A 25613-nucleotide genomic window follows, 5' to 3' on the forward strand; every position below is an offset into this window, starting at 1 on the left:
AACTTTTTTTAGATTGAAAGTATTACCAAGGCAATTTCCTGCCACCAGCCACTTTCACTTCACTTTCTCGGGGCCCTGCACTTTGAGAGCAACGGCTACGACAGAATCTGCCAGTGAAGAAAAAAATTGTATGGTGTGACCTGAATTAAAAAAAGAACTGAAATGCTCAGAAATATTCCATAAGCAAGGTTTTTGTCTATACTTAATACTGAGCAATTTAAAGGTCATTTTGGGCAAGGAGGAATAGGTGTGCCCAGAAATAATAGCCACGTGGTCAGGTGTCAGTCTCCATCTGCTGGGACCATCGTTATTCAGGTTCAGTCCTGCTGTTTCCAGTCTCCAGCGACACCTGAAGGAGATGCATATACTGGAGGGCCTGTTTACTACTTACTTGTGCAGAGGTGCAGTTAGCTGAGAAAGGCCCTATAGTCAGACATCTTACAACTGAATTATAAAATCAGGCACAACAGTGGGTATAGCGAGCAGCCCAAGGAGCACGAGCTCAGCTTGCCTTTGTGCTTCAAAATAAGAAGCTAGATCCGGGTGTTCCAGCTGTGTTCGTGGAGGGCTGCTTTCATGGGTGAGGATCAGGCTGGATGCTGCATGATGAAATCCTCTACGATCCACTGCCTGCGCTTTTGGTATGTGTCAGGTGAAAATCCCTTTCAGGGCTCGTACACCAGGACTCGGAGGCTGCAAACGGTCTGTGGGCTGCGCTTTGGGACGCCCAGGCCGGATATTGTCAGGATCAGAATCTTTAACTTGGTACCTAGCGAGCACAGGAAGTAATTTGACCTTCATTTAAGGTGCTTTGGTGGGAACAAAACTGCTCTGAGAATCTGGCCCCGATTTGCAGATGTTAAGTATCTTGAAATGTGTTGTTGATGCTGAAAAATGCACAGAGCGAGTGACATGTCCTTCTAATCAGTTTTGCTTGTTGTACTATTGAGTTGTAGTTGTAGCAGTACTTGACTAAGAATAAAAATGAAAGCAGAGCTGTGGTTTGGGGTTGGTAGTCCCCCTTTAAATAAACTCCAGTGTGTGGCCTTTTGCATTCCCTGCCTTATTTTGCTGTTCCTAGTGATTACTGCTAGTCCTTGTTCTCAGTGTTGCCAGAGATATCTCTATTACACAGCTTGGAAAACGAACGGAAGGTTGGACTGCTTTGCTGTGCTTGCAGTCGTTCTCTGCTTTACTCCTCTGGCTGAGACTGATGGACCTAGCAGCGTGGAACAAGCGTTCCTGCAGTAATTAACTGCTGCTGGTAGATCCGCAGGTAGCACACGGCTGCGGGCTTGCACAGAAGGTTTAGTGGCAAACCAGAAGCGCACATAATGAAGGGGAAAGCACAGGCGACGTGCAGACACATGTCGTTTCCTCGTGCGCGTTGCCTTGTTGAACTCACTAGAAGGCTTCACACGCGTATTTGGGATCTCTGGTTAAGAAATGGAATGAGTCTCTGCCCGTTGCATTTCCTGTATTTTGCTAATCTGTTCTCTCAGACACCACAAAGAGCTTATTTCATTGTGCTGTTTTATTGATCGAAGGAAAGATTCAATTTGACAGTAGTTTCAGAAAAGCCTTCAAGTTGTCCAAGATGTGGTAGAATTATTAACTATCCTAAGCTGACATATGGTAATTTAGCGTTTAATGTTTGCCTTGACACAGTGAGGAATCATCATGCCAAGTTACCAGCTGATGCCCCAAAGTTTATGAGTACATAAATAATAGCTGAAATATAGTTTTCTGGAGCCATGTTTAGATTTAGACATTCATGCTTTGATCTGCTGTGTGTTATACTTCAACTTTCTTTGGCAGGGAGGGGGGGAGGTGGAATCCCACTGCATACCCACTACAGTTGGAATAAATTAATGGGATTTTGTAGCTTTTTGCAGCTGTATTTGTACAACTTCATCTTGAAATAATTTTAATTTCTGTGACCAGGCTTATAATTTTTTCAAGCGTGTTACACAGTTGGCTGTACATAATTACGTCTTACAGCCATAAGCACTAGCAATCTGCTTACCTAAACTATTCTGCTCTAAACTTGTCATTTAACTGGTGGTGAAGGAACTGCATGTTATTCACCAGATCAGAAATTAAAGTATCAATTAATAAATAATAGTGCTGCAAAAAGAATAAACAAGAAATGCGTTATGGCTGTCCGAGTAGCTGCAGTTAAAAATACAGCCCAGAGTTAGATTCCTGACTTAGCCTGGACTCTGCGGCCCCCATTGTTCAAACCCACATAGCTGCTGGTTTGCACAGGAAATGCGAGCAGTTTGCACGTAGCACTTATTTGGGAACGTCCTTGGACAGGTATATGGCATCGGGAAATTAATGCCTATCCTCATAAATTATTACTAATAACAACACTTCTTATTAGAGAGCTTCTTGAGATCCGAGAAGGAAACTGGTCTTTGGAGCATTAATCAAGCTCTGAGCTGTCTTGCAGTGCTTGTAAGCTTTTGAGAACTGTTACTGGTGTTGGGGGGTTAAGTTCAAAAACTCAGAGTGTGCCCTAAAAGGAAGTGAGACATAAGAGACTCTAAAACATGTCAAACCGTAGGGCTGGCAGTAGTTATTTTAGAAAAAGCACTTATGGCACTGTGTCCTAAAGCGGGCCAGCATATCTCCGTGTGATGAAGCACGGAGACAGGGAGCAAATCAGTAAGTTCTGATTAGGCCTAACACGTGAGTTCAAGCCAAAGTACGGAAGGGTCTCAGCTGTAACCCTCACAGAGTGTCCTGGTAGTGAAACAGAAAAATTTGTGGACACACTTCAAATGAGCAGAGTTCAGCTAGGCTGAAAATTCCCTAGAAGGCACTCTTCCTTCCTTAATGAATGGAGCAGTTTTGCAGACGTGCTTGGTAGCTGACGGCATCTAAGGACTCCCACGCCAGCAGGAATTGGTTAGGGAATGATACCTTTGGAAAGTGGGCCATGGATGTAGGAGGTACAGCTGCACATGCAGGGACAGTAATGGCCTTTAGCAAAGATGTGGAGCTGCGGTAAGACTAGAAGGGGCTGCTGGGAACAGGGACACGGGAGACTTGGCTGTGCCGGTCCTCCACGGGGAAATGTGAGCAGCTGCGTAGTCACGCTGAGCACAGCTGCAACCAGAGCTGATCGTGAGACTGACACTACAAAGATAGTTGTGATCATACTAAACCGATTGATTTTGTGGTTGATCTGAGCAGTTTGAAAGTAGGTGTGATGTACAGGGCGTTTGTAGATAATGGGGAATGCAAATGGCATGCGTGTGGTCTGTGTATGTGTTTGTGTGGCCTCTGGCACTTTTGCATGGGTGGTTGATGTCCAATGCATATACATGCATGCAGGAGGTGTACCTGTGGACACTGTGCTGGACTGTGCAGTGTGGGCTGATGTCCACATGCAAGCGTAAACCTGACTTTTCCCTGTTTGTTGTTACTACGCCTGATTCTCCTAATCACTGAGCTCTAGCAGTGTCTTGTTTAGCAGTTACTTGAAGGAGAAATGCTGCTCTCAGGTGTCTTATTTGGCTCCTGTTATCTGTTGCAGAAGGAAGCATGAATACTCATCCATGGGCAGATTTGGCCCTCAAGAGAACGTCATAGAAGAGCCAATATTTCATCTGAGGGTTTCATAATATATGAGGAAAAGAGTCCTAGGACCAAAGCCATCTCACACAGCCTTTATTCAGTGAATACATTTAGAGTAAATGATGAGGGCTAAGCCTGCGCTGATGCTCGTTAATGTCGCCCCTGTAATATGTAGGGATGACTTTATTTTCAGCCTCCTCGAAGTTGGTGGTACCTGTTACTGACCATTGAAATAACTCTTCCGTAGGCATTGTACAGTTTAATCTACCCTACAGACCAAACGAATGTGTTTGTTTTTCCTACAATTAAACTTATTAGAGATTCTTACAAAACTGTGGAGCTATACAGTCCGACTCTGCAAGTGTCCCAAAGTAGCGTCTCAAACCTTAGTCTCAGCAGATTTTTTTCTCCAGGTTATACACATTAAAGGGGTTTATTGTTGTTTCCCATTGTTAGCTATTTGTAGACAGGTCTAAAAGCTTAATTTTATGCTGAGACAAGCATTTGTAATCATGCTACAGTACCACTTCTCTGTGATCTGTAATACCTGCAGGTGTCGTGCAGAGTGTGAATTCATGCATGGCTATATAAGGGCAGGAAAACTAAGCAATGAGGGAAAGCCAGAGCATATTACAACAGTAAAGAACATTATAAGACACGTTATATCCCTTGAGCCTGGGAAGAACGCCCTTTGTGCAGATACAAGCGTGTCTGTTCCCCCGTGTTTGCTTTTCCCTGTGTCCCCACTCACCAGTACACAGAGAATACTACTTGTGTTGCATTGCTGCGTGAGGTTGTACAAAAGTCTTTCCTTATTCTTCAGCTATGCAGCCTAATTTTTAAACTGTGGACCAGATTTTCAGCTGAGGTGAATTAGCATGCCTCTCTTTGAAGCCAGTGAGTCTACACTGATTTGTACTAGCTGAGGACTTCAATTATTAGTTGCAGTGATCAAGTTACCTCTGCAAAGGTCACTGTTTGCTAGCCCTGCCTATGTCCTGCAGTGAGCACGTCTGCTTCCTGCTGAGTTTTACTCCCAGTTTTACTGTCTGGGTCCTCTTTGCCAGACAAGCTTTGCAATGGAAGCCGTGTAAGGCTCAGGGAGAGACACACTTCAGAAAGACATGAGGACAAAGTCCCACTAACCTGATTTTCTTCCTTGACTTAGTCTTCATTTAGGCATAGCCATAGCAGAACGTAATAGGGCCAGCTGCGTGAAGAAGCTGCAGTATGGTACCCTAAGTAAGGGTAACAGCGTGTATCCCTTCATAAATAATTTATAAAGGATGTTCTGTTATCTGGAAGTCGTGACTCTTCCATCATAGGAAGAAGAACACCTCAGCCTGTGTTTTGACCGCTGAGATTTTTCCTTTGACCTTTTGTCATGGAGCATCCTCTACAGCCGAGGAGGGTTTGTCCATGTGGTTCAGTTCCCGGTTATTTAGTATCAACCTCTTGCATCTTGCACAATATGAACCAGCCTGGGTTCTTAAGGGCCAAAATTCAGCAGCTAGCAGCACACGTAACTCCCCTGGGACGCCTCCGTTCACAGCACTGATGAATCCATCTCCTTGTAACTTGAGATAAGAGAGAGACTAGTAAAGATGAGTTTTGTTGCCTCTGCTATCAGTGCTCTGGCAGTGATAAAACATTGCTCACGCTGTGGTATTCTGCCGATCTTGTAATAATCTCCTCGTCCCGTCGTAGCCTCTCCCTTCCCTCTCACTCGGCTCGCTGCATGCTGCAGCATTTCCACAGTGGAGTACTTAAAAATTGAACCTGCTGCAAAAAGCCTGAAGAAAAGCACATGTTGCTTTAGAAATTACTCTACCATATCAATTATCATTAGATGTGAAAGATCCATTAGCATTGGCCAGTTTCTGATACAGGCGCATTAGCTTATTGACCTTCACAATGACAAGTAATGAAAGCTGCTTAATTATTTAATCATGAAGACTATGCAACAAGTTGCAATTTACTGAGTTTTCACCAGTAAAGACAGAGACCTAGCAGTGCTGGCATCTTGTTAGCTGCTGTCAGTCTCCAGTCACCACTCGGAAACTTTGGCATGACTGGAGACATATGTAGGACTCTGACTTGCCGCATGAATCGTGCAGACACTCAGTCTTGTTGCATTGAGACAACTCGCACTAAAATCCAAAGGCCTTGCAGTTGCGGAGTATGTCAAAGCAAAGCTAAAATGCAGCAGGTCCGAGCCCAGGTGGGCTGCTGTGTACCAGATACTCTGTGCTTGCAGTATCTCCCCTGCTCACTCATGAAATGAGGCTTTCCAGGGTAGGGGATTGCTATCTTCCTTTATCCCAAGCGGGACAGTGGTAGTTATGAATAGGACTGTGAGTCTGACAAGTTCATTTTCATCCCACACTTATCCTGGGGTCACAAAAGATTATTGGCCTATAACCAGAGCTGCGGGCAGAACTTCTTGCCTGCTGCATTACAGTCTCCTTCTGGAGCCTGATTTATATTCTCCTCTTCTCCATCTGCTTGATGTTAGATCTTCCTCCAGGTACAGGAGAAAAACACTGATAAAAAATTCTAAAAAACCTGGAAGGAAGAAAGACAGTAAAGACTACCAAAGCTGTCAATGGGCATAGGGAGAGCTCAGGAGAAACATATCCACCTGGACGTAATTGGCCTGAAGGGAGCTGCTGCTTTGGAGAGCAGCCCTTGGACGGAGGGAGACGGACGAAAGCCAGTGGACCTGGGAAGTGCTGGAAGCTCGCAGCCGCTGAACATTTGGTGAGGTGCCTGCGCCAAGCGCTCAGAGGGTCAGTGCAGAGGAAACAAACTTCTCGTGGTAAGAAGCAGGCAAATTGGAAGGCAATCAGGTTCCTCCATAGCTCAGATTATGGATACAGCCTGCACTTGCTGGGGAGCTGCAGAGCGCAAGGTGTTCGCTGAGAGTTTTTTCTCCTGTGGGCCCTGGCATTTTGTGATTTCATTTCTTTCACTAAGGCAGACCACAGGATCAAGGCAGTAACTTAAATGAAACCTTAAATATCTCTGATATATTAGTTTTACTCTATTTTGTCATCAAAATAAATGTATTACAAATCACTTTGCACGAATTTCAGCTGGAGCAGAGGAAAACTCAGCCTGATATGAGAGGCATCCCGCCATTAGGACAAAGGGAACGTTTCCACTGTTCATCTTCTCCGCTTTTTTTAAAAAAGAAGAGGAAGAAACTTAAGCTCTTGCATAGGAATGATGATAGTAGCTAAACGCTGGTTGTGACTGCACGAAGAGTAGCATTCGTCGCAGTGAATTTCAACCACATAAAGATTAGGCATCTGGGCTAAGCTTATTTCTAGGTTCCGTCTATAATATATGGAAGGCGAAAATCACTTCTTCCAGGAAATTTGATATATACCTAGAGAGGTGTCCAAGACAGAAAGATGAATTTTCCTCTGAAGGTGTTTGTCCGTCCTCTGATTTGCAGTGACATTTATAGGACTATGTTAGACTAGATACCAGGCTTTCAGAAAGCTGGATATGAAATGAAAGTAGTGCCAGTTGAGGGAAGGAAGAAATCCACAATTATGAACAAATATGGTTCTTCTGTCCTTTCTTTCTTTGCCAATAGAGATTTGTTCCTACCTGACCTTGTTGGCAAATACTGCTTTTATGGGAAACTTAGCTCATTTGCTAATCATTTTTATCCTGTAGCGGATCACGACTTGCAGGCTGCCATTAAGCCTAGTGTTGCAGTGAATGGAAATTTTCCTTTTATTCGGATGTGGTAGCAGTCTCCTCCTCCCCACGTCAAGGTGCAGAATTAGGTGGGTTTCTTTGAAGGTAGCTGAAGTATTTCAGAGGATCTTTTTGTTTTTTCTTTCTTTCTGGGGAGTAGCTTCAGATCATTGGCAGGTGTGATAAAAGGCAGCAGAAGTTAATAAATATCACCTTAACCTAATTGGGTCTCTAAATCTGTCTTTATCTTCCCCTGTCTGTTTGAATTCTGCACGTGTTTATGTGATTCAGTAAGCGACATACTATATAATTTGTTTGGAAATACAGGCCTAGAGATCTTTCACTTTACTGGCTTGTAAAACAACTGTGAAATGAAAGTTCAGAACTTTTATACAAATGACTCTTAAATATATTGCAAATTCAGTTAAAAATAAATAAGTAAATCCTTAGCAGGGATTTCAATAAGCAGTGAGATGTAGCTGAATTAAAATATTTCCACTAAAATTAATGAGCCAATCCTGGAATGCTTAGACTGACTCTTAAGTGTGCTCATTTAAAGACTTTGAATATGTTTGCCTGTCTGAATATCTACGGAGCATTTTGAATGCATGACAGATTATAGTTTTCAATTATTTTAATTTGGTTTTCTTAATGGGCAAAATAGCTAAGAGCTTAATAATAAAAGACACTTATTACTTATCATTTACATTATTTTATGTGTTCATTAATAACTATAATGGGTTTTATAAAACAAAAAAATCAGGTCCAAAGTTCCTCAGGTCATGTTAGTGCAAACGTTGCAAAATATTTTATGGGAAATTTGGGAATTGAAGTATTTTTTTCAAGGACATTCTTAAAACCGTATCATTATAGAACAAGTTGGAGAACTTAGAAGGAGAAATATTTTTTTAGCGTGCTCTCTGGCTGGAAAATACAGCAGAGTATACATTGCCTGCTTTATTTTCTCTCGATACTTTCCCAACTAGTTACATATACCATCATGCAGTGACGGGCAGAGCCTGGGCTGTGTACAACTCACTGAAACCTGCCTGTGATTTTGAAAGGGTCATATGTAATAGATTATGTAACATGAACTCCTGTGTATACCAGAAGGCATCACATGTCACCAAGATACTCCTGAACTGAGCTTGACTGTTTGATGGATATATACTCAGGAGACCAAGAGTTAATTCCCACTAACTGAGAATTAAGAGAAACGGCCACCCGTGTCCTAGGTCCCTGCTCTTACATGGAAATGATTCTGCAGTATATCCTGGGATTTATTTTAGCAGTTTATCTAGCTTGCAGATTAGTTCTTGCTACATTGCAACAAAAATGCTGACACCGGATTTCGTTTTACTAATCTGCATGAACTTACACTGCACCACTTACTCACAGATACCTAACCCTCGAAGAGAGCTTCAGTTCCACATTTGTAGGTGTGGAAACCATGTAAGAGATAGGTTAGTTTGCATGTTGCCGGTTCCCCAGCGTCTGGGAATAGGTCATAGGAAAAGAAACTCAACTAAGTAACATTACTACAAAGCACAAAGCCAGAAGGGCTTGGCTCTGTGAGTATTATCTCAAAATTTGCAACATTCATTTTCATACTTTTTAGTTGTTGTACCAGAACCTTCAGTGGAAAATTCCCATCTGTGAAATCACAGTGATTTCTTCTGTTCCTGGGGTTACTCTGTAGAAACAAGAGCTGAATCAGACTCTGGGCGAAATTTCTGGTTCTGAGTTGCAAGCCTTGGCTGCAAGGTTTGTGCTCTTTCTTGGACGGTTCATCAGCGATTCGAGTTCAGCCTGCCTTGCAGCTCCCCGCTGTGCAGGGCAGCTGCGAGGTCAAGGTGCCCTTGGCTTGCTGCAGCCAAGAGGGAGCCGGGCAGCATGGCTCTGCTGCGCTGCTCCTTGGTGCCGTTGGTGGTGGCTGGTACCTCCAGTCCCAGATGGTCAATTTATATCTGTCAGCGCAGGGGAGGCTTTTCTGCATCCCAGGATTCTTGCATGGAAAATTTCACCTGTGTCCAGGAGCTACTCACAGTAGTGTTAGGGGATCACATCTTCCAACATAAATTACCTTTCTAGCTCTCTGGACCATTTTCCTCCCCAACATAGCAGTCCAATCTAAGCTCCATCCCAGAGGGGTTTTTTAAGAGAGGAAAAGCTGCTTTACCAGCAAACTCCTGCCATGACGGTCACCGACCATCATCGCTCATTCTGTCCACGTCATGGTAGGCACTGCTGGACGGTGCCTGGCGCTGGAGAAGCCCAAAGCTCCAAGGCTCCTCTGAGGGGAAAATGTATAAATACAGCTAAGGGAAACTATCTTTCTGCCATCTGTTCTGTAACCCAGAACCTAGCATAACTGTTGACTGCATTATAAAATGAAAGATAAATGAATAAAATGCATGTGTATGTTCTCCAGTTAAAATATTATAACACGGATATGTTACTACCTTCGCACTTGCCAGCCATAAATGAATGAAAAAGCAACTCTCTCCTGAGCTAGTAAATTCCCCCAAACAGTAATTTTTTCTCCTGATCTAGTGAGTTCCTTGGGAATAGAGCTTTATTATTATTATTATTATTATTATTATTATTATTATTATGGTAAACTGCTCCAGTAACAGCTTCAACAAAAGAAGTAAACCTTACATTGTATTCAGATAATGTTCTTAACTTCTCAATAAGATTTACTAAATTGCACCCTGGGAATTATGCAAATGAAACCTTTGGTCAAAATGTTACAGGATTACTGTAAAAAAAATTCTTTTTATAAAATCTCATTAAGAGTGCTAAAATTACACGTTCCAATATAAAATGCATGTGCCTTTGTGCGATGAATATCTCCCTAGTAGTAATGCGTACTATGCTTCATTGTCAACGGTCTTTGCAACTTTCCGTGACAAATGCCACTTCTCCTTCTGTGCTTTCTCCAAACGCTTAATGTTCCTATTTTCTTACTGGAAATGGAATTAAGTACTGGTAACTAGCAAAGCGCTGTAGTGCGTCGGCAATTAACAACAAATAATGAGTCATCACTGAATATTTGCAACATATTTTCCCTGTATCTTTGTTTTGCTCAGTGCAGTATAATTATCTCATGGATTTTCGTAGTATAATTGGGTAAGTCATGTGGATCTTACAGATATATTTCATCTCCTAGATCTGCAATGATTTACATACAGACAGCTTAGACCCTATTAATGCTAATAAAAGCGCTGCAAGGACAACCCATGGCATACACTTTATTAAACTGTACATAGCTTTTCTTAGAGAGCTTCTATTTATCTGTATTTCCTGAAATTATAATGCCTTCAGCACTGAATATTTAAATCCTGCCTCCTTTTCCCTGTTTCTCTCGCTCTATGCATTTCTAATGCTTCTATCGCGACGAGATCCGAGTACTATATGCAACAGAAAATAGAGCATAAAAACATCCATAAAGAACTAACGGACTTTCCCTGTCCATGATTCAAGTTAAAATTGCTTCCGTTTTAGTTCCGTGGAGGGTGGCCGGTTTGTTATTTAAGGCTCAGGTCCTAGCCATAGCTGAGCCAGTCTGGAGACACCCTCCTCTCGTATCGACCTTTCCCTCCTGTGACCTGCAGGAACTGTTTTCCCACCTCGTTTCCCTGCAGGTAATGTCCTGCTCCACGACTGCCCCCGCCGTCAAAAATGGCTCTTTCCTTTCCAGGGGCCAGGACCTTGTTCCTGTCTCCTGTCTGACGCTGCCTTTGTCTTCTAATGCAAGATGGGTCGACGCGGCAGGGAACCTCATCAGCCCACGGCTGCCTCGTTGCACGTTTAACACTCTAGCGATTTTATAAATGAAATAGTATGTATAGTCAGATTGTTGAAATTGTTGCAGACTATCAGAAATTGTACCCGGCCCCAGCGTTTTTTCTTCCAGCTTTGTTAAGGAGGAACTTTGTTAAGGGTTAAAGGCTGGTTTTACCCTGACACCCTGTCGATCCTTTGGAGCTGTACGGATGCCGAGGGATATGGACAGACACACAACCGGGTGCCCAAAGTTGCCCTTTTTTTGTGCTTTCTAAGGTGGTAACCCCACGCTAACTCAAGGGTGAAGGCCTCATAGTGACCCCCTGCACGTTCACTTGCCTTGAGCCTGGCCAGGAACGCGTCCTTCCAGCTGTCAGCAGCAGTGGGTTGGAGCTTGAACTCTCTGACTTGAGCTATATGTTTGCGCAGACATTCACATAAATTCAGCTTCCAGCCCTGTCTACTGGGCAGGGTGAAAGCTGCCTTACTAAAAATGAGGACTATGGACTTCAGTCTTTGACCTGGTGAGTTGGTTGCTGTCATTAAACCCACAAGCGTGGAAGCAGAGCTTAAATTTAGGGGTTTTTTTTCAGTATTCTTTGCCAGCGCCGATGGCATTCATGCCTGTCTAATCGGTTCCCTGTTACAAATACCTACTGCACGCACAAAGACCTGAGTGTGCTGTTGTGTGCAGGTTGAGGGCACTTTGAAAATGTCCTCAGTACCTTTTTTAAGTGATTATACTAGTCTAAGTCTAATCAGTTTTTCTTGGTGTTAATAGCCTAAACAAGCAGTGAATCCTGGAGAGGAAAGACAGATTAAACTGTCTCCGTTCCCTGACCTCCAGCTCCCAAAGCGTAGGTGCAGCGAGCATCAATCCCAGTAGCTTCTAGTAATAACTGACTTTATTAGCCGTTAACGGGAACAGACTGTTAGATGGAGGCCGTAGAGAAGCAGGCGGCGTACAGACTCGGTAATGGTCTGGACAAAGGCATCAAGGGAGATGTTCGTCAGGGATCTGCTGTTCCCTGGCACCGCGCGTTCAGCGTCTTGTCAGCCTCCCGAATCAGGAGAGGGCAAAATCCCGGTAGGTCACGTGTGGAAGGAGTAGGAGACCTGTTAGGGAAAAATATATGCGTGTCACTTTTACATTGCCAAGACAGCTTGTGAGGGTGGGGGGGGTGGTAATTTATTTGTCCCTTGGGCCTTCTTTCAGGAACGGTCATGGTATTGCAAGAACTTCTTTCAGTATTTGATCAAAAAATTAAATTTAGGTTTAAAGAGGTAGTCAGGGTTGCTAGGACAAGATGTTAACCTCCCTTTTTTATTTTCTCGTCTCTGTATCCAAGGTTCATGTAATTCGTCATGCTGTATTTGATTTGTTGGGTGTTTCTCAAGGTAGAGGAGGGAAGGAGTTTCAAAAGCAATGTGCCAAACACGCTTTTCTGCAACAAATAGTCAAATGGAGCGGTGGCATCCCACTGGGCATTTCCAGCCTTGCTCCGGCAAGCTGGCAAGCGGGATAGAGAGGGAAGGAGCAGCCCTGTTCTTAGAACGTCATGGGGGTATCCGTGTGCACAGTGAAAGGCACTGAGAGGATGACGTGGGAAACTGGAGACAGCCCTTTTGAAAGTGATTAATGGCTGTGAGATATATCTGACCGATTTGGACATTTTACAGGGCCAGGATTTTCAAGAAGTAAACAGCGTCTTTTGTGAAAGCACATGCTTCCACACCTGAGGCAAAAAAGTCAGAATTTCAAAAATTCCTAGACAACCATCATGAACAAAAGAGGATAAAAATAGCTGAAGATATGTGGAACGCTCCTTTGCTGACGTTTTCCCAAACTTTTGCTATACAGCTCCCCTGTCAAAATTGACAGCAGCGTTGCATTTATGCGTGTTACAGGCTCAGATATTTAAAGTTGTTTAAATACCCATATGGCTTTTATCCATAACTTGCCGATTGCTGCCTTTGCTCTTTCATTCAGATTCGTTCCGATAAGGATAAAGAGATCCATATCAGATACAGCATCACCGGCGTGGGGGCCGACCAGCCGCCGATGGAAGTGTTCAGCATTGACCCCGTGTCTGGCAGAATGTATGTGACCCGTCCCATGGACCGAGAAGAACGGGCTTCCTACCATGTAAGCGTAAGATGCTGGGAGAAAAAACGTGCTTGAGTTTTGGGTCTAAGTTCACAAGCTCGAAGCAAAACTGTATCAGAATTGCTCGATCCAGTAAGTCTCACCTTGTCAAGAGACATGCAGCTTCGAGAAGACCGGGGTGCCTGGTCTTTGTTCAAAGTTAGAGCGCAGATTAACATCAGGGACTGGCTCCCAGTGTCAGCAAAAGACCTAAGAGACTGATTGATTGCACAAAGAAGGTGCGTGGGTTTAACTAGCAGTTCAAGTCTCAGCTATGCCAGAGCAATTGCGTGTGCGTGTCTTTATTTCTGCTTTACTTCAGCATGGCTTGCTAAATTGGCCAAACCAATGCAAAGTGGCATTAAGCTGATGTCCTTTTTGGACAAAAAGTCACAGTCAGTTATTTAAAGAGGTGCAACTTCGCACTGCTTATTATATCCATGCAAATTTATGTGCGGACTGAACCACGCAGAACCATGAGAAACCAATCTCTACATTCGCATGTCTTGGGAAATTGCTAATTTAAGAATCATTACTGCAGCTAAACATGCAATAATTGGTGTAGTCATTTTTCATTTTAAATCACTAGGAGACATTCAGGCAGTATGATGGAGGTGTGTCAGATAGGTTTTTTTAATATGCAGATAGACTAATACTAAATATGAGGGAATTAATTAAGATTAATTACACTCAAAAGCGCTTCCATACACTATCCTAGCTCATAAAATGCTTTACCTGCAGAATACTTACAGTGTAATTGGTCATTATACTTTGATCTAAATCATAGTCTCTCTGTTGCTCAGCATAATTGCACAGCGGATATGGTCCCACAAACAGCTAAAGAAAATTGTTGTGTCTTGCATGAGAGACCTGCAGAATTTCACCGCTTTCTGTGTCTGTGCTTTAGTTTTTTCCTGGAGTGGTTGTAAGAGGTCATTTCATGGATTGCTTTGTATCAGCACTAGACACATCTGTCGGCATCGTGATAGCCGTTCCCAGGGATGCTCTAATGTCAGCACAGTGGTACGGGTCACTTCCGCTGACACCATATTCCTGAGTGCTCCGTCGGAGACACCCCTTCTGTCAGCTTTATGAGGTATCCAGTTAACCGTGTTGACACAGCTTCTGGACTGGGGTGGAAGGATAAAGAAAATAGATTACCCTCTTAGCTGGGTGGAAAAGGAGATTTCCCCTGGGTGAAAGAGAATCTGAAGGAAAAATATTTTATCCTCCGTGAACAAGAACAATTGTTTTATTTGTTAGGCCTAGGAAAATAGGAAGAGAAATTGTTCTGAAAAATCTCTGTATTCTGAGATACAGTATATGTCATTTCAGCGTTGGTACTGTTTCAGCAGTGCACAATTCGCAAGTTAACACCTATGATGGAGACACTACGATGTCTAATGTTAGACACAGTCAAAAAAGAAGATGAAAAAGATTTTATCCCCCATAATAACAAATCATGTGCTGCGTAATAACAAACTTACCCCACTAGTTACCCTGAATTCAGGGTACTGAACTCCGACCTTGGCAAAGGTGACTGGAGTAAGTCGGCCTCGTACATGCCGCGGGATTCCCAGTCTTTCCTGTTCCTCACCCTGGATTTGTAACCTCCGGACATAAATAAGAATATTCACGCTCTGAAGGTTACACGAACGTATAATTTACAGAGGGTGAAGAGCCATACATACACCGTACATAAAGCAAGGACCCAAGCAAAAGTGCAGAAAATAATTATGGTACGAATGGACAGTTCTAGAAGCTGGAAAAAATTAGGCCAGCCTCCGGAAAGATGATACAGTCCAGAGATGCAAATTCCAGTGAAGTTGATGAATTTATGCCGCTTCATATAGCTGAGTCTTTAAGTGAAAGGAGAGACAGACTTGCATGCAGACTTATATTGAATGCTGAAAAACCAGCGCCCAGGGTGTAGGTTTGGATCTGTACTGTATAGCTTGGGCATCTTTGAAGTGGTTTGACATCTGCTCTAGAGTTTTTCTTTAGCTCAGATTAGTAGAGCACTGGAGCTAAAATTTCGGCTGGTGTCAATGATGCCCATAGAGCTGCGCTGTCTCGTCCCTGGGCTTTTCTCAGGTAGCACATCAGCTTTTTGCCCTGCACGGGCTAGCTGCTCTAGCTGAAGATGGGGGCATTTGTACAGCTCCAGGTTCACTGCAGTCCTAAGCAGAAAAGGAAGTCTTTTCTGCATCTCTCTCACTGTCATGTGTTGTCCTTACTGCTTTCATTTCTAGGTAATCTGAAAACTAATTGTAAAAAAGAAAATAATTTGCAAGTGTTTGTGAGGCTACATATCAGAGTTCTGTTTCATTAACTCCCACATTTTCAACACATATTTTCTTATGCATAATTATCTGGTTAGCTTCGGGACGACCATTTTAAAAATACTAGTGTTTTAACTCTCTCCACCTTTAGCAAGCTGTTTGTCTGATGAAACCTACCTTTTTCCCTAAGGCGAAATAGATTTTTTTTCTAATTAGTTTAGGAGCTCCGTAGCAGAACTACCCCACAAGTTTTCAAGATCTTTCTGGAACTTTCAGGGAGGATCGTTCTGAATGTGATGTATGCAGAGGTGTATATCTCTCTGGGGCTCACAGCTGCAGCATATGGGAGCGCTCCTGCGTTAACTTGACCAGCACGCTTGCCAGTAGCAGTGATCATGAGTTAAGGCATGTTTTTGCCTCATCTATTTCCTGGCCTGGGCCACCAACCAGAGTGCAACCTCTCCAGGGACCTTGCAGACATCCTAGACACAGATTAGCTGCAAATGGGGTCAGAGAAAAATTCAAAAAGGGCTTTATAGCGCATAAGCAATGCCATGTTGTGTTGCAGCGTGTGTGTGTTGCACTGAATGGTGCTTTTTTGTGCCCACGTGCCAGCGACTGCAGCCTTGAGGCAGGCTCCCGTTGCGAGCACAAGCTAAAGCTCATCCTGCCATGTCTTTACTGCTGTCCCACTGTGTGGTATTGTTGCATCTTCTATTGTAGTCAGCCCTGAGTATTTATTCCATGCCAAATAAGTTTCAGCAGGTAGTAATATTTAATGTACATGAGGTTTTGGCCTTATTTAACTGCGTTCCCAAAGTCCTGTTTGTACTGGTGGCAGAATTAGTGACGCTGAGGTTTTTTTCTGGTTCAGGAACCAGTTTCTTACCAAACCGCCGTTAAGTCTGGCAAGTGCTAGTGATGAATAAATTGACAGGTTAGTTTTCCAGGGCCTTTTTCAAGCTTTATTATCAAAGGCCATCCATATATACTTGTCAATAGGTGGTCAGTTGCTTCTGATGCTCAAGCAACATGCATTGTGTGGAAACTTTGAAGGGGAGTCCTAACACGGTCCCTGACCACGTGTCTGCTTGCAGCGTCAGACCGATGAAATGCTCTGTCAGAAATTAACACGGTCCCTGACCACGTGTCTGCTTGCAGCGTCAGACCGATGAAATGCTCTGTCAGAAATGACTGGAGCAGGACAGGTTGGTCATAGTCTGAGAAGGAATTATTTGAAGTGCAAAGAGGCAAAAAAGATTACTAGATAATTAAGAGGGAAAAGAGCTAATGCCAGTATTTTGAACCAAATCCTAATGAGTAATACCAGCCAGTTGTGTCATAATACTCTAATTTGCACTTTTAATCACAATTAAGAGCACACAAATTAGGCATGACATTGTTTAAAGGCTCTGTCACTGATTGATAATGTGTATTTGTATTAATAGTATTAGTGCATAAGTAATACTCATATTTAACACAATTCACTCTGTTGACTTTGACTAACTACCTTGAGATACCACCAGCCTCCAGTGTAATCAATAATCATGATACTGAATCGTTTGTATGTCAACAGCTACATTTACGCTGGAAACTGTCAGTAGAAAAACCTCAGAGACCTGTGGTAGCTGCTGCTAAATATGATAGCAATGAATGTCAAACTTTTAAAAAATATTTATTAAAGAATATCGAGGCAGTTGCTTGGCCGGTGCACAGTGGAACGACACACCAGCTAGAGATTTAGCCTGTATTAGTTTTATAGAAACCTCTGCAAAGTATTTCTTTTCAATTGATACTATTTATTCCTTCTCTACTCCTTGTCCAAGATCATGTTCTCCCTCCTGGGGACAACGTAAATATTGAGAGACAGCTTCATAAATGCTCTTATCTGCGCCCCCACCTAGCCACCTCCGTTTGAATAGTTCCGCACGATCTGTTTCTTGTGGCCCTGGTTGTGCCAGCTCACCTTTTGAACGGTGTTTTTTCCAGCTCTAAATGATGTGTGTTTCCGACCCTGAATGCAGCAGCCACCTTTTGTGTCTTGCGCAGCGCCACAAGCAATGGAGAAGCACTCACATGCATCTGCTTTTAATCCCGTCCATCCATTACATCTGCACGGGCGGCGGTGGACCGCAGCCCGAACACCTCTGAGCACCACATTAGGTTCAGACTGTGCCAAACGGATCAGCCATATCCACGCACACCTCAGCAACTGAAGAAAATTTCAAAAGAAAGCGTGTTGTCCAGGGTGAGGATGCCTGGTCAGTACAAAGAGTAGGACTGGAGGACAGGGCAGGGAGATGAATTAAGAATGGGACAGAAGTGTAGTGTCTAATCTACTCTGGAGGTACGCCTGGTGTTTCCCAGTTGTACAGGTTGCCCCGTAGAGTCCATCTGCCTTCTGTGCTCTCCTCTGGGACCAGTCTCCAACGAGGAAAGCACATGGTGAGCCTCACTGTAGGTTCAGCCTTCTGGCTCAAGCCTCTCTTTTCCATCTACTGTGGATGCCTCTGACCATAGGTGAGCAACATGTTGTGGAAGGGTATGGAAGTGTTATCTCATGAAAATTATTAAAATATATGTAGAGAAAATACATGCAAGCAAGTTCAGGAGAAAGAAGAAGAGAAGTCCATTGAAGTCAGGCAAAAATGCAGGAGTGAGAAGGAGAGTGCATGGAAAGGAAGGCGGTAACAAGTGGTCACAGGAGAGGAGACCAGCAGGATCTGGGAAATAAAGACATTGGGTCTGCTGGGCAGGGCTGGGCCGTGTGATGGATCTGCCAGCGGCTGCTGCTGGAATGCTGTTTATCCGGGCTCCAGCTCCAGCACCCGAACTCCCAGACACCAGCCTCCTGTTCATAACTCAACCTAGGTCCTGATGCTGCTCTCGGACTTAGGGCAGAGGGCCTCGCTCGTACGCATTGCTGCAGATTTCATGAGATTCCTACACTGAATATTTTTTCCCTTGAGCGCAGGCAGCAACCTGTTCACGTGTACCTGTACTTGGTGAGTGCAGCAAGCAGACAGAAATGCAGTGCTGAGAAATTCCTTATTCCTGGAGCTTTCAAACAAAAGCTATCAAATGTAATTAAAACTTTGCAGGGGGAGAGTCAGATCTGAAAGGAAAGATATCAGCTTTGCTCTCTGCTTTATCTGTGAATGGCACCATTTCCGCTCCTGCAAATGTGGCAAGGAGGAGCCCAGTGCTGCCGCAGTTTGAAGATAATAACTTTAATTTTAGCTCCAAATTCTTCTTTTTCAAAGGCAGTCAGACCTTTGACTCGTAAAGTTATTGAATGGCCACATCTGACATGATGAAGGATAACTCAACAGGAGGGAGTCAAAGCAGTATATATGCAGGCAAACAATGCAGATATTAAGAGCATTGCAAATCCTGAGGTACAAATGATATATCCCGTGTTGAAAATGAAGCCAGACTTCTTCAGTTGTTAAAGAAAAAGTATTTTTTAACTTCCTTTAAAAAATGTTTTGCTGCCAGCTTATTTCACCTGGCAGTTTGTGCTCTTTGCTTGATTAAATGTTAATCCCACCTGTCATAATAGAGTGCAGTTGCTTTTTATAAGCTCTGGACTTCTGAACACCTACATGAAGGAGAAAGTTGCATCAATCACGGGCACTGCAGAAGCAAAAGACTGAAACCAGCGCTAATACAATTAGCACATTTATTTGTCATGCATCAAAAGAGCTGCAGACCTCCCTGGCAGCGTGGAGCATCCCGACTTGCCCGGGCGGCGCTGGGAGGGGTGTCCTCCGCACCCCTGCGGACACGAGCTGCCGTGTGTCAGCACGTTCGCAGAGCGTGTGCCGCGCGCAGAAATCACCGCGGGGCGGTTGGTAGGTCCATCCCCAGCTCTGCCCACCACCCAAGGGACAGTGTCCCTCTTGCGTGTCGCCAGGCTCGTGCCACCTACGCCTCCGGGCTCAGCCACCAGCCTTACAGGACAGGACGCGGCGGTGTCGAGTGCCGGCGGGGTGGAGGTTCGGCAGTGCTCACCGGCGCTGAAACGAGAAGGGTGATAAGTGAAAACTGGAGCGCGCACGAAGCCGGATGTCTCTCCTCTGGCCAGCCAGAGTCAGGCTCTGCGCAGCTCTTGCCGAGCTTGTCTTTTTTTTTTCCTGAAGCCAACATCAACAGATCCACCCAGCGCACACCGTTTAGAGTAGCCATCTGTTCCTTTTAATGAAAAAGCTATCCATTTGTTTCACCTGGTTACTGATTGTTCCAGACTATTGTTGATTGCTTTGTTTTATTAATTACTCATTTTGACATGCTGTATCTGTCCCTTTTGTTCAGAAAACAGATGCTTATGTTTTCCAGCGTTATTACTGATGGTTATTGCTAATACAATAAAGCCACAGTCCCACTTTAAATGAGGACCAAGCGCTGTGGCTCTGGTTATTGTAATGCTTCATCACTGATATTTTGTTTAGCCTGAAAAGATTTTTCTTTCTTGATGCAACAGGGGCTCCCATCATTTGCAGGAACGGGACTGTTTTTATGTCATTCAGTGCATAGACCAGGGGTGGCTGTAACTGTTGTCCCTAGAGACCATGGTTAAACAAAGAATAAACAATACTAATGCTATTCTGAAATCTCCTTGCTTAGAAATCACTGTAATTGTAGATATGAAAGGCAGTGGGATCCCATCAGAAACATCACCTCCTCACTGTCTTTAGAAAGAAGCAAAATTTACTCTTCAAAGATTGTCAGACAGGATCCACCATGTCTTAAAAATTAAACCATAGTGATCTGTTTAGCAGTGAAGGAGATGGGACCACTAACCCAGAAGTACAGTGTTTCCACCGGCAATTGTTATTTTAAAATATTATTTCGTCATCCTGTTATGCCTTGAAAAACTGTGTATGTGTAGAGTCTAGATGGAAACCACATCACTGCTTTCTGCTGGAATTCAGATATTCTCAGCTCAATTTTGGGAAAGTATGCGATGAAGTCAGTTCAAATCCAGTTGCTGACATGAATGTTTCCCTTGTGCTTATTCCCAGCTCCGAGCTCATGCCGTGGATATGAATGGGAACAAGGTGGAGAATCCTATTGACCTTTACATCTATGTGATTGACATGAATGACAACAGGCCGGAGTTTGTAAACCAGGTCTATAATGGATCTGTTGATGAAGGCTCTAAACCAGGTACGTCTGAAAAAAATTCGTGGAGCTATCGTAAGCTTTCAAACATTAATGTGACCCAGTAGCTTTGACCTCTTCTGAAATACAGGGATTGTAGGACTGGTTTTCTGTTTCTGGCTCTTTGGTTTAAGACTGATGGAAATTACCGCAATTCAGCTGAAATCTCTTTCTCTGGAAGTAGAGAAAGTGCAAACTTGTGTTGCAAGAAACCAAGATTTTTGTAATCCCTTCCTTGGCATGTAATTTATGGGCGAAAAATCAGTGAGAGTGCAAGTTGTACACAGAATTCAAGTGATAATTTTTACATTATCATGTTGCTGGGGCTTTTAATGTTTTCTTTTCAACTGTATTGTTGATTTGTTATTTGAGTGCAGCATAACTATGCCATTTCCAATATGCTAAGGAGGTTGTTTTAGCTTATTGCTGAACATAACTAATACAAATGTATTCATTATTTAAATTATATTGTGAAAGTTGAGTGAGATTTTTCCTAGATAAATTTGTCTCCAGTTGTTTGCCAGCTGAAGGGTTAAAAACACTGTGTGATTTTTGTTTTGTGTCAGCAAACATTTATCATGGCTTCCCTGCTGCCTGAGGTGTCATAGAAAAGTCTCCAGTGGCCCCTGTTTTTAACAAAGTGAATCGCAGTCATGATTGATTGTCTTTTGGCATTGTGAGGAATGGGCTGCTGTGGGGACATATACTGGGGACACAGCATCACATTATTCTTGAGGAAAGAATAGGTACAGCTTCCTTCTGGATATGCTTCGCGTAGCAACGTGCCAGGCTTCAGAGTGCTGATCCAGGTCCTGGTCTGCAGAGGCGACACAGGAAGTCCCTGAACCGATCCTTCTAATGACATCTTCCAACAGGAATTTTCTGTCTTTCATTTGAGGGCCACTTTGGGGCACGTCAGGGTTTGAAGGTTAATGCAGCATTTCCATAGCAAATCAAACTTCTTACATCTTATTCTAGTATAAATCAGTATTCAAAGTATTCCCAAATGTTTTAACTAGCTCTGCTCATTTGTGTGATAGAAGCAGTAAATTGCATCCTCTTCTTGTTTGAAATCCAGATAAGCCTTTGAGCTTTTAAATTAGAATAGGATACCTTCGCCTACAAAATACTTGTGCTTCTGCTTCTACTCGTTGGTTTTTGGTATTCTGTGTCCCAGACTGGAGTGCTTGCCTTTAAGGCAGGTAGGTAGAAACCAATCTGTTTTTATTCAAAAGCAATTACATTTGTCTTTGATGTATTTGTTTTTTCTCCCTTTCCTGTTTAATCGGTATTCTTTTAAAGGCTTATATTAATATTGAATTTCTATTCCTTGCTTTTGCAGAACCTCCTGCAAACGCGGGTATCCGAGGCCCTCATTCTATGTACGTGGCAATAATCACGGTGTTACGTCTTTGAGAAAAAGATAAAAAGGTCATGTAGTTACTGTGTATGCCTGTGTGCTCCTCATTTGCCTCCAAGTAACGTGTCCCTGTTTTATGTTGAGACAAGTCCAGACAATGTATTTAGCTAAGCGTAGATCTTGTAGAGGTTTGGAAACTTCCTTTATAGTCCAAGCCACTTCAGAATATTATGATACTGAGGAGGTATTATAATATTAAGGAGGTACTGCACCAGTCTTTGCAAGAGAAAAAATAGGCAGCCAGAATTCAGAATTATTTGTGCCAATGATCGACAAATGAAAGATATGATATATTCTTACAGAGGTAACAGATAGAAAAAAGGTGCTCAATATTGATTCAACAGTAAGTTACATATGTATATGCGTTTATAAAGGTATATGCATATGTGTGTATACCTGTGTATAAAGTACAGATTAGCTTCAAGCAAACTATAAAATCTTATTATATGATACAGGAGTTCAGCATTCATTTTTTAGTATTCGTTGCTTTTGAACTATGCCTGAAGACTGAAAATTCTTCCCTGGATATCCCGTATGATTGTTATTTCTCACATCTTCCATATGCCCATTTAGAATGGCTGTGATTAAATAGGCAGTATTTCATAATTACCACGGTATCTGTGATGCTCTTAATAATTTTGTATGCTTCCTTTGAGGAAAGTAACTGAAGTATGAGAGTATCCCAAATAAATGCTAACTCTGAGGGCAGCCAATGTCCGTTTGAAGGCAGTAGGAATTCTGCCCAGATTAAAAAAGAGGAGGAGGGGGGGGAACATAAGGAGCTCAAGCTCTACCCATGGAAATTTCCCAGAGCAAGACCATCAAAAATACTCTGTTGAGCACAGACTGAGCAGAGCACAGTGACCTTGAGATGCCCATCTAAGGCTGATTAACAGGATCAATAGAGCAGATCACATTGAAAGGGAACAAGAAAGGGCTCGGCGGCACTGCGCCAGCGGTGCCTGGCTGTTGCAGGCAACGCAGTGGCAAGGTGGCCAAGCGAGATGTGACCTACAGACTCCAGAATGAATAAGCCAAAAGGACGTGCTGTGAACCAAGAAAATGGGAACGCGGGAAGGGTCGTGTACTCCGGGGCTGGGGTGAGGTGAGAGGCACTGCTGGGCACTTAGCCTCCCAAGGAAGAAAGAAGCTTACCTTAGCCTAAAATACAAATAGCCTTCGATGGGGATTTTCCAAGAGCTGAAAGAACTGGCACAGGGTAAAGAGAATTGCTAGAGACAGTCTGATACACATTTAAGAGAAGCAGCCCGCAGAGCGCTCAGAATGCCTGGGCTTGCGAGGAGTGCTCTCTGCGGCGTGCAGGTCACCTTGAAACCAAACCTTGATAGAAATAGAAAAGCAAGCATCAAGTATTATTATTATAATGGGCTGTTGTTGCTAGTTAAGATTATAATAACTTAATTGAAATAGCATCTTGCACCTGAGTATAGTGTTCTTGAAATCATGGGCTCATCCTTGTGAGCCGAAGTTCTTAATGTGAACATGTATGTCACAGCCTGGCTGATGTGCATCTTTAAATGTGTACTAGCTGTTAAATTGAATTGCATTGCTTTTTTCCTTTTCGGGTACTCTCTGGAAAATGTTTTGATTTATTTCTAGTGTATCTGGCCTAAGGTTATGCCACTGGACAGTTCAGATGTTTAACTGCAGGCCCTTCCAAAATGCAGAGCATGAACAGTGGTGTAGGATTTTCTCTTCCACAGGACCATCTTTCTTCCTTTCTCTCTCCCTCCCCCCGAACAAGTTGTTTTGATTTAATGTGCCACTGTTTGAAAGTGTATCTTAAAAGGCCATGTTTTACTCACACTGAATAATGTTCTGCTTCTTTGAACTTTGCCTCTATATGAAGAACACAGCTAGTTTTAAAAATGCAGCTGCAAGCTAGAGCTGAAATTCCCCTGGTCCCTCCGGCAGCCTTAATCAGCAAAGTTCCTTCTTAGCTGCAGAACTTTCCTTTCAAGAGCTGATAAAGCGGTATGGATTGCACAGCTTCCTTGCCGAACGCTGTGTACGCTGCAAGAATTGTGCTGTCCTTTCAAAGCCTGCGTCTAGGAGCCGCGCCGTACAAGCTGTACCGGCTGATGGCAGAAAGGAGCTTGGGTTTTGGGTGTTCTCTTTTCTTTTTCCTCCTCTGTGCAACACCAGTTACTGCCTGTCCTGGACCTAGCCAGTGCAGTTGTACAGTTGCGCTTGCAGCATCCCAGGTGTCTCCTTGGGGAGAGGAGGGGGAGTGCTGTTTCAATAGAAATTCTGTAATTTCCAAAAATAATGCTCTGTAAGATAGAATGAAAATGCTTAAATGTAAGAAAAGAAAAAATGGATTTAATCACTAAACAAAATCGTATGGGATAAAATTACTTGGTCACTTCGGAAGTTTGGTCTCGGTAAAACCAACACAACATTTACCTTACATTAGACTGTGGATGTCTCACTTAAGTGACACACACGTTCAGTTCTGAAAAGGTCAATGTGAAACGCTCTGCAAGGACGAGAGTGCTTTGCTCTGGGTTGTATCTATTTTGTTTTAAGAGAAAGATTGTCAAAAATTAACACATCTCTCCAAAACAATTTGTTCCTGTCAGACTGGCCTTTTCCATTCCCATTCATCCTTTCCACTTCACTGACTCTCTGGATACATCTTGGTCCTTTTCAAGTCAATAGCAAAATTCCAAGTGTTTTCTTTTAAGCTAAGATTTCAGCCACCTCTTTTTTTTTCTCACAGTAGTATGTAGGCAGGATGGTTTCTTCCTGCCACCCTCCCAGTAAGTGGTGTGAAAGAGTTCTAAGTATGGCCAATACTCCAAAATAAAGGAAGATTAGTATTTCTTATATGAAAAATGTTGTAATTTAAAATTTCTCTATCTCCTCCTGGTTCCATGGAACTCTAATAGAATAACTGTTGGTAGTGATGCCGCTTAAAAAATGAAATAGCTGGGAGCCAAATCTATATGTGGCAAATGGAGTTAAAGAAATCTCATAAAAATAAGCAGTATATATAATACCAGGGATTTTAAAAGCCGATTATTCTATTAGTGTCCCAGTTTGTTTATTTTATTTCTATGCCAGCAGAGATTCCCTTGGAGATTAACACCATGGACTAATGCACAGATGGGGCCAGAAACTTGAAAGTCATCTGAATATTAAGAATTTAAATCTTTAGCCTCAGTGATTTGAACAGAAAGCCAATTATGAGGCTGAATTAGTTTTTAAATTAAACTGCAATTTAAGGCTCGTGAAATTAATCTTTAAGGCATATGGTTGCATTTGTATATATTCTCACATGAAGAAGTTGGATTCTGCATTTCTAGCTCCTTCCTCTTTTCAAACCTGATAGTACAATTAGTAAAGAGGTGTTCAGTAGAACAACCTGTAGGTTGTTCTTTCAGTGAAATTGCAAGGGGGAGTGTTGTTGGGTGGTAAAATTGCAGGCAAGGGAGGAAATGAAAACGGCGACGCCTGAGTTCTGGAATCGCTGAATAGAAGAAGTTTCATTTTT

The 25613-nt window shown here is 43.0% G+C and overlaps 1 protein-coding gene across 3 annotated transcripts in view; it reads left to right on the forward strand.

Annotated features, from left to right (window-relative positions):
- CDH4 (cadherin 4) overlaps positions 1–25613 on the forward strand; it is a 467238-nt gene that overhangs the window by 350849 nt on the left and 90776 nt on the right. For all 3 annotated transcript variants that reach the window (XM_068912696.1, XM_068912697.1, XM_068912698.1), the window contains 2 exons: positions 13076–13231; positions 20538–20682. In XM_068912696.1, the coding sequence (XP_068768797.1) occupies positions 13076–13231; positions 20538–20682 (301 nt within the window). The remainder of the gene's footprint in view (positions 1–13075; positions 13232–20537; positions 20683–25613) is intronic.

The sequence above is a fragment of the Struthio camelus genome, chromosome 18 (genome assembly GCF_040807025.1).
Source record: "Struthio camelus isolate bStrCam1 chromosome 18, bStrCam1.hap1, whole genome shotgun sequence".
Taxonomy (NCBI): Eukaryota; Metazoa; Chordata; class Aves; order Struthioniformes; family Struthionidae; genus Struthio; species Struthio camelus.